This window comes from Scatophagus argus, chromosome 11 (genome assembly GCF_020382885.2).
Source record: "Scatophagus argus isolate fScaArg1 chromosome 11, fScaArg1.pri, whole genome shotgun sequence".
Taxonomy (NCBI): domain Eukaryota; kingdom Metazoa; phylum Chordata; class Actinopteri; family Scatophagidae; genus Scatophagus; species Scatophagus argus.
In genome coordinates this window covers 13,794,144-13,809,442 of record NC_058503.1, presented here as the reverse complement: position 1 = coordinate 13,809,442, position 15,299 = coordinate 13,794,144, and the positions used below count along the sequence as shown (strand labels likewise).

The window sequence follows — 15,299 nt, the reverse complement described above, 5'->3', positions numbered from 1 at the left end:
CCTGGATTAAAGAGTTGCTTTGCAGAAGGGCCCTTTTGTTTTACCTATCTTACGGGCATGCGCAAATTTCCCTGCGCGCTCACGTATCCGCGGCCCCGAGGAAAAAGTGGACCACGTGATCGTTTTGGTCGAATTACATTTTAAATATCAGTGCGCGCTCCTGGTCCAAACGAAAAGAGCCGGAGGAACTGATAACCAGCTTCAGCATTAATACCCCGTCTTCACGTTACTAATAAATCCCTGGAAAATTGCACAATGTCTGAAGAAAAGCCAAAGGTCAGTGCTGTGTTTTGTTTTGTTTTTCTTTTGCTGTTAGCAGCTAGTGATTGCAATTGCAAGTTAACGTTAGCTTATTGTGCTAAGCTAGCCCTGCTTCCAGGCTACAGATACCGCATTTGAGCGGGTCGACGGAGAAAACAAAGGTTGACCAATTTGCGGATCTTTTTGGGTGTTGGCGCACAGGTTTGCGTTCGCAGTGTCCCAACAATATTAACCCCCACTACAGCTTCTCACTAGCTTACCGTTATGTTAGGTAAGGTTTGCCAACGTCGTTATCAGAGATCGCCAGCAAAATGAATGATTTGTTTTCCCTTTTATTTGCGCCATTGTGTCTTTCTGCGCCAGTTCGAACATGGACTAGCTTGCTATGCTAACCCAGGGAAGAACCGCAAGGAGTGTGAGTGCGGTGTCTGTATGGTGAAACCTGCCTTCACGACCAAGCTAGTCATAAATTGTTAGCTAGCCGAAGTTATCCGGCTGGTTAAGTTTGCTGTTGTAGATTAACGCCACGCTACCGGACACTGGTGGTCAGATTAACTGGTGACCATCACCTGGATGCGTCGGAGGTTGCTTGTAGTAACGGCAGATGTTGAAAACAGGATGAGGAGGCGTCTTTCTGAATTCTTCCTCTCAAAATGTCTTATACATTTCCCTCTGGTTATTTTACTTAGTCTTTGCTGTGTAGGTGAGTTAAATAGAGTTAGCAAAGGGATTCATTAGCTCCCGTGTTGAATGCGGACGTCGATGCATTCAGGTAGTCGGCAACAGTTAATCTGCTCCCAAACTGGTCTTTAACACCGATATGTTCCTGCTGTTGATGTCGGGTTTGTTTTTTTCTTGTTGCAGGAAGGAGTGAAGACGGAGAACGACCACATTAATCTCAAGGTAGCTGGTCAGGACGGGTCAGTTGTACAGTTCAAAATCAAAAGGCACACTCCACTCAGCAAGCTAATGAAGGCGTACTGCGAAAGACAGGTAAGTTGTTTTTTTTCGACATCGGAAAACTGACTCATGAGTTGACATAATTACAGCTAGAAGGTATAATTAACAAAAGTGGAACTGTTTACATTGTGTTGTTAATGCCTAACTGGGTGCAAACTCTCATTAAATTGCCATTTCTGTTTCTTTTATTATTTTTTTGTTTTTTACAGGGATTGTCAATTCGTCAGATAAGGTTTAGGTTCGATGGACAGCCAATTAATGAAACAGACACACCTGCACAGGTGGGTGAAAGAAGGACTCCTGTAGTCTTCATTGAGACGATTATTGAATACATTTCTTACAGTTCGGTTTGTGTTGTTCCTTTGTCGTGTTCAGTTTTTATTGTGACGTACAAATGAATATAATGGATATAAATTGATTTTTTTTACTAAACATTCTTATATTAGCAGTAGACACAGTGAAGATGATGCCATTTTATTTGTACAGTTGTGTTTAGTGCATATATTGTTACTCAGTGGAGAGTCGACTTGTAATTTGATACTGATGCAGTGATAAATGATGGAAAGTATTTACCTCACTTGACGCATGAAAATACTTGAGTGTCAGACAGGCGTGAAATTCACCATGAAGTTTCAAAATGTGCCTGGTGACAGACAAAATGGCATAATGAAAGTGAGGTTCATAGCTAACCAGTCTAAATGCAGATGGTGTTTGTTCTTTAGCCATTACCTTGTGCAATCATCGTTTACTTCATAATGATCCGTTAAGGCAGAAAACCTGTATATCGCCTGCTTTTAAAAAAGCAACATCTGGTATCTGTGGCAGCTTTAAAGGTGCTGGTTTGTGAACTTTGTTTTGTTCGGACACAACCATTCATTTTCAGCTAACAGACACGCACAGCACAGTGACTCAGTGTTTGGCACTGTTGTCTCACAGCAAGGAGGTCCTGGGTTTGATACCTGGTTGACAAAGGGCCTTTCTGTGAAGTCTGCAAATTCTTTACGTTTGCAAGGGTGCAGAAAGGAAAAGGAAAGGAAAGGAAAATTTTCCCTAAAATGATGACCTTTTTCTTCAAAGCTACATGAAAGTTGAGATTATATTTGTTTGATCGGTATAAAAATATTTGTAGATAATACCAACTGTTTTCACTAACTCACTGTGAGGATAAGCTCATTTAAAAAAAAAAAAAACAAAAACAAATTTTCATTTAGAAAATTACATGAAATGTTAAATGTTGTGAAAACAGAAACCTTTTGATGTTGATAGCAATGCATCTGTACAAAAAAAGTAGAGATTGTTTGATAGTCGTCTCTATTTTCAGGAGCATAAATATTTAGGATTTACTGCACTGCAAAATAAATAACTCCTGTGCTTAAAGGACTAATGAGTCATTTTTTTCGCCATTACAGCTGGAGATGGAGGACGAGGACACTATTGATGTATTTCAACAACAGACAGGAGGAGGCTGTTCTTAAATGGGATGTGGACTATCGGCAGAACATCCACACCAGTTCTTTTCATGTTGTATTTGTTTATTTCTGTTTTTACTCAATTCTTTTTCTCCCCCGCTGTGCTTGGCTAAATGTCAAGCCCCCTCACAACATCAAAAAGGTTTTTCATTTGGGGCCAGATCCTAACTTTGAGATGCAGGGTAATTTTTTAAAAACACCCTCACACAAATGGATTAGAAATTGTCCAAGGCAGGGATGCGTCTCAGATCAGATATGGCTCATAATGACAAAACTCAGAGTTTTTATGACGTTGAGATGACCTGCTGCATGTTTCATAAACCATAAGCTGAACTACATGCTGAAACTTTATTTTTTCCAGATTGTTGTAAATTCATTCAAATTCTTGATGGGCTCAACTGTTTTTAATACATATGATTACTGTGAGGAAAACTTACAGAAAGTAAGTGTCTTCATGGATGGAGAAAGACACAATGACATATTTCTCATGTACCTTTTTAGTATTTTTTTTTTTCTTCTAAATGAACAGCTGAATATCGTGTCCATTTTACCTTCAGCATTTGCAAAGAAAAATTATTGTGCGGAGAAAGATCCACATGGATGGTTTACCTCAATACTGTCACCCTCCACACAGTTTTAACAGAATGGTAATTAAAGTATGGTGATGTTTTTTGGACCAAAAAGCTTAATGAATAGTGTTCTTTTGGAAAAGAGTTTGATTTATATACAAACTGATGATATAAACAGTCACTGTACCGGCAGTCTTCACAGCAGAGGAGAATTTCTCTTGGTGTGTAAATGCATTTTTCACCCTTTCAGGAAGCCGTGTGATCTCATCCAAGCTTATATATTTCATATTTCATTGTATAAACAAATATTGAGATGCTGTGTTGCCAATTTGAATATGTTTGTTCATCATTCTCAAAAATTTCAAAAGATGCTTAGTTTGGTTTGAGTCTGTGTGTTGGTAGAAATCCTTTTTTTATGACAGTGTCTTCATTCATTTTTTAAAATTAACATTTGTTAGATTTGCGAGGTGACATTGGCAGATATTCCACTTTTTTGTACATTATTTGTCGTCCCTATACTGTATACAATAAATATAGTTTGATACTCTTCTTGACTCCTCTTGAGTTATATACAGTGCATCTGGAACGTATTCACATATCAACATTTTGTTATGTTATTAAAATTGAAAAAGGAAAAAATGTAACGTACATATTCACACCCTTTGCCATGACCCTCAAATTGAGCTCAGGTGCATCCTGTTCCCATTGATCATCCTTCAGAGGTTTCTACAACTTGAGTTGAGTCCACCTGTGGTAACTTCAGCTGATTGGGCATGAGTTGGAAAGGCGCACAGGAGTCTATATAAGCCCCACAGTTGACAGCACATGTAAGAGCACAAACCAAGAGACAGGATTGTGTCGAGGCACAGATCTGGGGGAGGGTACAGAAAGATTTCTGCTGCATTAAAGGTCTCAAAGAGCTCAGTGGCCTCCATAATCCATAACTAGACTAAGTTTGGAACCATCAGGACTCTTCCTAGAGAGAAACATATGAAAGTCTGCCTGGAGTTTGCCCAAAGACACCTGAAGGACTCTCAGACTACAAGAAACAAAATTCTCTGGTCTGATGAAACAAAGATTGAACTCCTTGGCATGAATGACAAGCGTCATGTCTGGAGTAAACCAGGCACTGCTCATCACCTGGCCAATACCATTCCTACTGTGAAGCATGGTGGTGGTAGCATCATGCTGTGGGGATGTTTTGCAGCAGCAGGAACTGAGATTAGTAAGGGTTGAGGGAAAGATGACTGCAGCAATGAGACATCTTTGCTGACAACCTGCTCCAGAGTGCACTGGACCTCAGACTGGGGCGAAGGTTTATCTTCCTACAGGGCAACGACCCTATAAGCATAAAGCAAACATCACAACGGAGTGGCTTCGGGACAACTCTGTGAACGTCTTTGAGTGGCCCAGCCAGAGCTCAGACTAACAGAGCTCACAGATCTGAAAATGGCTTTGCACCGATGCTCCACATTCAACCTGATGGCGCTCAAGAGGTTCTACATTGAAGAGTGGGAGAAACTGCCCAAAAATAAGTGTGCCAAGCTTATAGGATCATACTCAATAAGACTTGAGGCTGTAATTGCTGCCAAAGGGGCTTCAACAAAGTATTGATCACAGGGTGTGAATACTTATGTCCATGTTATATTTTTGGTTTTTATTTTTAATAAATTTGCAAAAAAAAAAATACAAGCAAACTTGTTTCACGTTGTCATTATGGGGTATTTTGTGTAGAATTTTGAGGGGAAAAAATGAATTTAATCTATTTTGGAATGAGACTGTAACAAAATGTGCAAGAAGTGAAATGGTGTGAATACTTTCTGGATGTGCTGTGCTACCTTTCATTTGTGTGGACCTGCTTTAAAATTATTTTGGCTGGACAATGTGACACAAATGTCTTGAATATTCTTCTCCTAGCTGTAATGAACATGCAGTCATAACAGCTGAGTGCATGACGAAAAGATCACTTGTAACCCAGGCGGCGGGTTTGATCTGTGGTTGCTGTCTCATGCAACCGGAGGTGAAAATAAACGTTCTGACCACTAATTTGTTATTGTGGAAACTTGAAACTTCATTTGAAGAGAAGTGAATGTTTACAAGCATTTTTTTTCTCCTTGGGAAAAGTTTGTTGAAATAGAATGTCCATCTTTATTCCACAGCAATCTCACACAGAGTGTGCAATGCACTTTCTATACATTAGAGGGCACTGTTGTTGCGAAGATCCAGAGGATCATTGCTGGCTACATCTTCAAGTGTCCAGGCTTTAAATTAAAACACAAAGACACGTCTGTTGCTCCACTCCAGCCTTGTGAAGGCCATAACTTCATGAGTTTTATTTAAGAGGACTTCATTTCACAGATGTTACTTAACTGTGCAGCCAAATGAACTCCCTGTGAGCTTCCTCGCACACACTGGTCTGATTGTGCTGCCTTTATTTTTGGCATCTCCTTTGCATTTTATATTTCCTTGTGGAGATATCTGAAGCCTCTCATATTTCCCCAGGATCTCTCAGAGATGCAGCTGCAAGGTGCCCTCTCCACCCGTGCATCCCGCTACATTCAACCTCTGGCTGGTTTCTTCCCGCTGCCTCGTGGGGGAATATATGACTATATGTGTTTGGTAAAATGCTAATGCACCACTAAAACTATTTCACAAACAGTTCGTATTGGTTTGTCCTCACAGCGCAATTTTTCCAAATTACCTGTGAGGACTGGCTGAAAAAAGGTACAATTCCAAAGATAGCAATAAAACATATTTGACATAATTAAAGGGTGTGTGTGCGTTATACAACCCACAGTCTGTCGAGCAGTGGAAGAACACACAGACTGCAGCTGGAACAGGCAAGAATCCAATCGAGGCGTTGCTGTTCTGTTGTGCAGAGTCGCCATCGGCTGTGTAAGGCAGCACAGGCCCTCAATGGTTTTTATTAGTGTTTTACAGCTCATTCGTTGTCCGTCTTATGCCATGCACTGCTCTGCTGTCACCATACAACGAGGTCCATTTGTTTATTATTGTGACAAGATAATTGGTGGAGTCCAACTGCACTCGTTCACTCACACGTATTTAGAATGATCATTCTCACACGAGAAGCCAACATGTATTAGATGAGTTTATGTTCATATAAATAACTAACATGATGATGTACACACACATACACAGAGTAATGGAGGAGCACAGATTTAATATGGGCCCACCTGCTTATTGCTTTTTTGCTACGGGGGCTCTCTAACCCTGGCCATGGTCCGTAAACACACACCGGCTTCCTTCTTACTTTCTGATCGTTCTTTTTAATTATTTGTTCATTGCAGTAACTCATGTGTCATGGGAGACAGAAGAATCTAACATTACATGTCCCACGCTCAATATAAATAAAGAACATGAACACATGTGGTCTGTCAGTGCTTTTGCTGGAAAGATGTGTGCACACTAAACATGAGCATAATGCATTAAGATAATATCATCAAATGGTTTCTTGGTACTTGGCTATTTCTTAAATTACTGATTGGATGTACACAAACTCTTCATGTTTTTGACCATCGTTTGTCTTTTTTTAAAATCCAAACTCTCGTCCTAAACGTATGTGTGTTTGCTGTGATGGATTCTGAACTTTTCCTCCTTTCTTTGAGCCTCTAAGTAAATAAAATAAATGGATAAACATGCAGCGCACAGCACAAGGGGAGGGGTCTTCAGACACAGCAAATCTGTTTCACGCCAAGCACGTAATGATCATATGAGGTCACTCAGCTTTGTTTTGTGTCCTCAGTGTGTCCAGCCAGCAACCTCAGATGTGACACCCTCCCCTGTTGAATGTGTCCAGCAGCCTGAATGAAACCTCTGTGCATCTGGAGAACCTCTGGATCGTCTCCAGAGCTCTACATTACTGATGTCACCCTGTTGTGCGTAATGTGGTCTCCACCCTGTCAGCAGATCAGATTTCACTCTTGTACATGTCGATATCTCGAGGAGGAATAAACATGTCAGTGACTGAGTTATCACAAACACTGTAGTTAGACAGAAGTTCTTAGTAAAACCACTAACAATGGCTGTGTTCTGTTCAGATGTCCAACTAAGATATGCCGCTGTGATAGTACAGGACCCAGCATGCAAAATCCACAAGCTAAATCTTTCATGAAAAAGACCCATTGGATTTTGAAGTCAAAAATCCTGAGATATCCATCCATCCATTTTCTATGCCGCTTATCCGTCAGGGTCGCGGGGGAGCTGGAGCCTATCCCAGCTGACTACGGGCGAGAGGCGGGGTACACCCTGGACTGGTCGCCAGTCAATCGCAGGGCCTCCTGAGATATAATCTAGGAAATAGATCTGTCTACTGTGTGGCTAAAGGTTTTGTCCCAATAATATTGACTGAAGAAAGACAGAAAAAGGGCAGAAACAAGTTGAACTTTCATACAGAGAGGAGACGTAATTAAAGTTGTCATTTACATCTGTGCTTTTCCTGCTGTGGCAAGTCAAACCATTGAGACCAGTTGATCATAGTAACACAATGACTGGAGCTGCTGTTGGAATTGCTGGTTTAGAAATGATTGTATAATATGATGGATCGTCTGGTTAACCTCAAACATGAGACGACTGGCACAAACTTTATTTTCCACTGTGTTGACAGGGTTTAAGCTATTAAGTCATTCTTTCTCACAGGAGACATTTTGACTTTGTCAAACACAAGTGTGACTAATAACAATCAGATTTTATCGTATTTTCTTGAGACTGGAGCTGCTGGTTTTCACATTCATGCTATAACCTCAGGCACGATAAATGACTGACACAAATCATACAATTCCCACAAGAGAAGGTTTGCAGTTTGAATGGTCATGTATAAGTTTCTATCACAATTTATTCGTATTTTTTAATTTATACATATTAACTTATTTGTTTCTTTACTTATTTCTGTCCTTTTTTCTGCTGCAATACTGAATATCTCCTCTGAGGGAGCGGTTAAAGATTGTTTTGTCAAAGTAAAATGACCTTACTACGTGTGAGTGTTGGTGATTAAAAGATAAACCGCAAAAGAGGGTCAATAAAGCGATCAACAAACATTTCAATGTACATACACTGAGGAAAAACGCAGATTATCTCTAATATCTTAGATCATCTCTAAATTGCCTGAGGGGGGTGGGTGAAGGTCTCGTTGGACCCAAGTTTGCTGTGGCTCACAAAGCGGACTCAAAGTACCACAATGCAACACAGAAAAAAAAAAATCATCTCCTTAGCTACGGCTTTGGGAGCTACGCCCCAAGAAGTGGGAGGCTTGCCCCTGAAAGAGCTCATTGTAGGGAGGGATGAGACTCTGTGCCCCCCCACCTCCTCTCCTTAAACTAGCTGGTCAGCACTGGAGGGATTAGTGAAGGCAGCTCCACTCACCAACTCACAGACGGTGTTTGGAGGGAGGAGGAGGAGGAGGAGGAGAAGAAGGGGGATTGATTGCAACAAGCGTGAATCATGCTCGTCGTCATTACTACCGACTGGGAGTGGAGCCGAAATTGTGCAAGATACGGATAACATAGAGGAGAGGGTCCGTGTGGATCGAGTCAAGTTTCTCCTTGTGTTTTTTGCCGTGAAAATGCCTCACCAGGGGCTCTGCCGCCGCTGCTGCTTCTGCCGCAGCTGCAGCCGCCGCTGCCGCCGCTCGGACCCGTCGCGTTATGCTGCCTCCCTCACATGTGCTTAATGTTCAAGACGTGACCAGGAGAAAAGCTGCAGAGAAGCCAGCGACTGAGCAAGAAAACAACCAAAGGGGATATTATTTTACTTATTTTTTATTTTTTTTAAACGCCGCGCGGAGATTTTTTTAAACTCAAGAAGTCCCAGAGAGAGGCGCGTGTGTGTGTGTGTGTGTGTGTGTGTGTCGGGAGGTGAAAAGTTGTACTTGTTGGGCAAAGAGGAAACATGGGGAACGCAGGGAGCATGGACCAACACACTGATTTCAGAGGACACAACATGCCTCTGAAACTGCCCATGCCCGATCCGGGTGAACTGGAGGAAAGATTTGCGACCGTTTTGGTAAGAGATTACAAAAAAATGGAGGAAATCGTTTTTATATGTTAGTCTTTTGTTCCCTCCACGCCTCAGTGTCCTGGGACATGGACAGCTGTGAGTGTGTGTGTGTGGGTTGGACCTGTGTTTGTCCAGCACGCCTGTCCTTTGTTGTTCCAAAAAAAAAGGGGGTATTCCGACCCCCCAAAAAGCACAGAGGTACAAGAGGTGCAGCTTGATGGGAGTCTTGGGGCTTTTCAACTCTTAGTAAATTGATGATGAAGTTGAAGGATACTGAATTCAGCAGCTGCTCAAGTCGCTGTCTTATTTTGACAAGTTTCCCAGTGAAGTATTCTGGTCTGAAAAGATGCACCAGGGTCCACATTTTTTGGCCTCCCTTATCTCCAAATAACAAATGTTTACAGCAGCCTACAGCACATCCAACCTCAGTGCTTCTGTAAATTTCCAAGTGTAATCACATGAGACACCTGCAGTCATGACATGGCAAATTATTGGGTTTATGGCAGTCTTTTTTTTTTTTCCCTCCAAACTTTATGAGTTCAGACGCTGGCTCGCTACTGAAGCTCTAAGCGTGCCAGGTCCTTTGAAACATCTGTCACATCGTAAAGTGTCAACAGCCTGTGCCAACAATTTACCTGAACGCTGAGCATTCCTGGTGTGTTTGACAGATCCTTTAAATTCTAGGTATACTCAAAGAGGAACTGATGGATGGGTGGGGTGGGAGTTGGAGTTTAGTCGGACAGAGCGTTGGTGATAAAGCATTACACGCCACCTAAATCGTCTAAACTTTTCGCTGATTGTGAGAATTTTCTGTGCACGGCTCTCCAGCCAGTGAATAAAGGACTAAATAGAAGAACGGTGGAGTGATGGTGAAATTCGAGAGCTGGCAAAATGTGGGTCAAACGTGATCGTCGCCGGGCCAACTGCTCACATAAACATTAGCCGCTCAGCAGAAGGAACTTGACTTCAGAGAGCAGGTTTTCATAGCTGAGTGATTGTAAACATGTATTTAAGTTGAGAAATAGGGTTTAGTTTTCTATCTCGGTTTGTTTTGTTTTTCTTTTTTTTTTTGGTGTGCAGATCATTGAGCCTGTAAGCCCATTACAGAAAGTAGATCAAGTTGAGGTGGAAGTCAGATCACTGTGTGTGTGTGTCACAGTGCTGTGTTGGGGTGTGATTGCTGCTTGTCAGACACTGATGAATCCCATTCAGCAGACTTTGGGGTAGGGAGGTGTTGACGTCACACCACAGAGGGATTTGGGCCTTTTTCTTAATCACGTTTAAGAATACTAATGCAGTTTTTGATCATCAAGTTTTCCCCTTCCTACGTGTGGGATATGAACACTCTGAGAGGTAAATGTCTTGTGTGAGGAAATGATTAGGATCCGCAGGTTTGGTTTGCAGAGTTAATCCTTATTATCTTTCCATAAAGATAAACAAAAATCCACCTAACTTGAGGATTTCGTGGGGCTGCCTGTCAGAAAAGCAGATCCTCATAGCATGTCAGGAACTCCCCCGCTCCCTCCCTCCCATCCTCCTCCTCCTCCTCCTCCTCCCTGCTGCCAGCATGATGCCTCAGCTCTTGGCGGGGTGGAAACCTTCCAGCATTAGAAGAATTTAGTGCTATAATCACAGCGTTTAGTGTTATTTACTGCCATTTAAACCCTAATGTGCCTCACCTGTGCCTGATGGCAGTTGGCTCCATTGATTGGTGCAGCGAGTGGCACCGTGTGACTGCGATGACCTCACTTCAGTCTGAATAGCAGATGATTGGGACGATGCCTCGTCAAGCCTCTCAGTCCTCTCTGTATCCCAACGTATCAGTGGTTACCAGTGCTGGTTAATCAAGACTGAAGGGTGCTTGGATGCTGATTAACAGCCCTTTCATCTAGTCGTTAATCATTTCTTATGTTATCTGCCAATGAGAAGCTTTATTCTGTCACAGTGAGACACAAAATGTTTTGCTCCTTTATCAGCCGTAACATATAACTAACAGCCTTTTGTGGGACACTTACATAAATTTTTGACTTGTTGCAATGCCATAGTGTTTCTTCAGCATGCTAGGCGTGATGGAACAGCAGCAGGACTGTTTACCTGCCACTCCCAATATGTTTGATCGTCGGGTAAGTTCAGGATCACAGTAGGGAGCTGTTTGGATTAAAGGCTTGTGCTGTGTGCGACCTTATTTAAGCACTCACCTCGCCAAACCCTTCAGTTTCTTATCAAGGACGTGTTTGAATTTAGGTCCATGCTGTGTGATGTGTAAAGTGCCCGCTTAGATGTGGACTCATGACTTCCATCATCTGAACAGACCACACATGTATGTAAGCATGCATATCAAATAAGGCTAATTCCTACAGGAAGAATTGAGTGTAGACCATCAGCTGTACAAGTTATTCATAAACCTGCAACTAATACTGGGCTCAGGAATTGTGTAAGGATTGTTTGATGATTAAAGTGACCTGAGCTCCTGAGCTGTAGATGGTACCACAGTGTTCTGTTATACATTTCAGGATTACTTTAATACGCAACATACCCGTTAAAGGCGAACGCTGCTGCTTTAAAAATTTGATACCGAGCCTGATCAGTTATGCAGGCTGACATGTTTTTCTTGTCTTTCATTAAAAATATACCTCATCAAAGAATAAATAAGCAAGACCACTTGGTGCTGCTGGCACATTTCAGTCAGTGGTCATTAACTATTGATGTGTAGTAGCCACGTATCGCTGATTGTGTCTGCTCACAGTGATAATTGGAGATATCAGGCCTGTGTGTTTTGCCATAAAAGAAGCCATTCATTGCCATTAAGTCAGCATGAAAACACACCAACATATCAGCTGTTTTCTCCCAGTAAACAAGAAGTTTTTGGTTGACTAAATCGTATTCACTGGAAGGTCAAAGGCTCCAGGAACTTCAACTGTAGCTGTAAATGGAGAACAAAGTGAGTCTGTGGACCTTGGTTGGTGATTGTTCTGTCAACTGCTGCTTCCAAGATCAGGTTGAACATTTTGTTGTGTCTAACCTCAATGGTTTTTCTCCACATGCAAATTATACGTAGTATACCGCTGTATAGTACTGTCAGTTACCTGGCAACAGTGAGACTCTGCCGGAGCAAGGTTTTATGCTGATAAGTTGAAGTTTGTGTACAAAATTTAAAAAAAAAAACAACTGTCTACTGTACTGTAGACTGCATGTCGTGTGCATCTCCAAATTATGTGAAGTCAAGTAAATTTTAATGTAAATCAGCATTTGAAGTCTGATATAAATTCAGTTTGACTTTTTGCCAGTCACATGCAGTGATGTGGCTGTGTGTGACTGCGTAGTGTCACTTAATTGAAAAAAACGTCTGTGTTTAATGTCGGATCAGTTGGCATTTTCTGCTCAACGAAACCACTGAAACCCATTGAAGTCTGTCTTGTGAATCCTTGGAGGAGTCCCTGAGGCCGATTTTTGAAATAATAAAAAAAATAATTAAAATGCAAGGCTTCTGCCATGATAAGAAAGTATAATTCACATGTGACCTTGGCCATGAAGTGAAGTTTAGTTTAAACCCAAATATTCATTGTTTAAAGTACTAAATGAGGGGGTAGATTTCCATGCTGGTGCAAACTGGATTTTGTTTTCACTATTTATAAGCATTCCAGTCGACAGTTTGCTGTGTGTTTCAGGTCTGCTCTTTGCTTTGTACATCTTGTGAGTATGACTGTAGTGCAGTGCTTTGAGGGGATAAGTTTCCCCATACAGCATCCTGGGAAAAAGGCTCTCTAGTCACTCTGGAAAGCATGTTTGCAAGCCTTCACCTCTCTTGTGGTTGCCATACAATTTGGCGAGACAAGTCTACAAGAAGGAGATGGATTGCCCATCACGAGGAGCCATTATCAGAGCAGCCAGCTTGATGTTTACCCTCCACAGCATTGCTATTACAGTGGATGTACTTTCTGCCTGATTATATTAACATCTCTGCAAATCAATCTGCTCTGCACTCATTGTCTAATCAGTCCAACATTGTCATTTAGCCTACCATAAGAGAATATAAGCGAAGCTTCAAAGTGGCTGTTTTGTCTCTGGTTTTATAAGTACACACTGACTGAAAGCATGTGAAATGACTGCAATCGTTCTCAGTGAGTCACATGTACAGTATGAGCCAGTCTATATGCTTCAAGTTGAACCACAGGAAAATGACTCTGTGTGATAGGAATTCTGCTCAGGCGTCATGTCTGCTCCTTTGGCACAGCTAACCACAGAGTTGACATCAAATTAGATTGCACCCACATTCAGGATATCATCCTCTTCAATCTCATGGCCGTAGTGTTTGCTGAATATCAAGACTGCTGCCGGGGAGCCAAAGAAGTTTACAGCCATTGCTTGCTTAAATGCCATATGGGGAACTGCAGGCTTAGCCGTCGTTGTAGCTGCTCTTCCCATCTAAGCTGCTTTGTTTAAAGGCTGTTGAGGCACCTCAAGCTGCTGTCATTTGTGCTGCGAAGCCCTGCATTGGAAATCTACTCCCCAGATTAATCACATGAGTAACCTTCATGTTCAACTAAACTCTTAATTTGTCACATTGAAAAGTCCAAGCTAGCCGTGCTTTCACCCTGATGACTTCAACAGTATTAAACTGAGTTTTAAAAATACAGTTGAAGGTGAATTAAAACACCTATAATCAATTTCTTTATAGAAACAACGGCTCAGATGTGTACGTGTAATGTGAAAGGTGTCCCTAGCAGTGATGACATATCTCACAACAGCAGTTTCCATCAGCCCTAGAGAATTTTAATGTTTTTCAGCTCACTGTTTTTAGTTTTACGGGTCGTAACTTAATTGTTTGCTTCACTATGACTGGCATTGTTTGCTGGCAGCTGCTAAAAGGTTTTGATAGATAGATAGATAGATTGATAGATACTTTATCGATCCCAAGGGATAAAGCCACTGTATGCTACCTGCCTGGCATTTAACAGCATGCCAGCTCCAATGACTGCACATGTTAAGTGTCGTCTCCCTCCTTTCACAGACATTTAAAGTTTTATCACACGCACCTTAACAATGTGTTTTATGATTGTGTTTCTTTCTCACCAAATGGCCTGTGAATGGGGGAAAAAAAGGAAAACAAAAAAGATTAACTGGAGAAACCAAGTTACCAAGTTAGATCAGACACATTCAGTTTTTTGTGAAAGATGGGTCTGTCAGCTTGTGCGAACACGGTGATCCCTTCGTCTCCTACATTGCTATACAGGACCCAGGAAGTGACTAAGCCAACCCTCCTAGTTTTTTCCATGTCGACTCTTCTTCATTAAAAAGCAGAACAATGGGTATTGTCTGAGGAGCAGAGGGTGAACTGTTGCTGAATCCCGTGCAGCAGCCCCAGGGAACAGAGCTGCTCTTTATTCTGTTGAGAGCTCAAGACGGAGCCTGGCACTGGACCCAGACCCGGCAGGCTGCGAGAGGCCACCACACATACCCAAATATGTGTGGGTGCGTGTGTGTGCGTGCGCGCGTATATGCTTGTGCGTTTCTGCTGTGTCGGCACCCCAGGACGCTTACCCACCAATTAGCCATAACAGTGCTGAGCATGAAATGCTTGGGGAGCGATGATATCTGGCTGCTGGTGTTGCTGGCCTTTGCAGCCTCTCAGAAGGATTGAGAGGTTGAATGATAATGTGCTGCTTAAAACCCCGAAGCGACGCCTGGGGGGCATCTTGCCTGGCTGGCGGAGGGTCAGCTGATGATGTGGGAACAGGTCTATTGGCTGTATGCAGGCACTGCTGAGTTGAAACCACCGGCGTTTCAGTCACTATTGTACTTCTCAGTTCAGTTTTGACATCCGCACATTTGGAGGTGGTTTGGTTTTTGGCACTGCTGTGGGTGGCAGCGAGTATGTAGAGTAGTGACCAAGCAGAGGGATACTGACTTCAGAGGATATTTAGTATGATCATACCTGTTACAGCAGCGTCTGACCCTTGTTTGTGTGTGCTGGACTATAAGAAGAGTCTGGCTTTGCGACCCTCCACAGAATAATAGCAGGAGCAGT

General features: G+C 42.2%; 2 protein-coding genes across 4 annotated transcripts in view; both read left to right on the top strand.

The window, feature by feature from the left end:
- Positions 1–119: 119 nt before the first annotated feature.
- sumo3b (small ubiquitin like modifier 3b) lies at positions 120–3,806 on the top strand. The gene is made up of 4 exons (XM_046404397.1): positions 120–276; positions 1,126–1,254; positions 1,431–1,502; positions 2,631–3,806. Exons 1-4 carry the CDS (start codon positions 256–258, stop codon positions 2,694–2,696), a joined length of 288 nt encoding a protein of 95 aa, XP_046260353.1. The 5' UTR covers positions 120–255; the 3' UTR covers positions 2,697–3,806.
- A 4,710-nt stretch (positions 3,807–8,516) lies between these two features.
- fmnl2a (formin-like 2a) overlaps positions 8,517–15,299 on the top strand; it is a 49,298-nt gene continuing 42,515 nt past the window's right edge. For 2 of the 3 annotated variants that reach the window (XM_046403200.1, XM_046403201.1), the window contains exon 1: positions 8,518–9,277. In XM_046403200.1, the coding sequence (XP_046259156.1) occupies positions 9,164–9,277 (114 nt within the window). In that variant the 5' untranslated portion in view covers positions 8,518–9,163. Of the gene's footprint in view, positions 9,278–15,299 lie in introns of all 3 variants that reach the window. The other variant, XM_046403202.1, reaches the window with a different exon arrangement.

Bases quoted from the DNA above. Each gene is read 5' to 3' on its own strand.
- sumo3b (XM_046404397.1), top strand. From the start codon at position 256: ATGTCTGAAGAAAAGCCAAAG. The intron at 277-1,125 runs GTCAGTGCTGTG...TTCTTGTTGCAG, and splicing joins TGTCTGAAGAAAAGCCAAAG to GAAGGAGTGAAGACGGAGAA. The intron at 1,255-1,430 runs GTAAGTTGTTTT...TGTTTTTTACAG, and splicing joins AGGCGTACTGCGAAAGACAG to GGATTGTCAATTCGTCAGAT.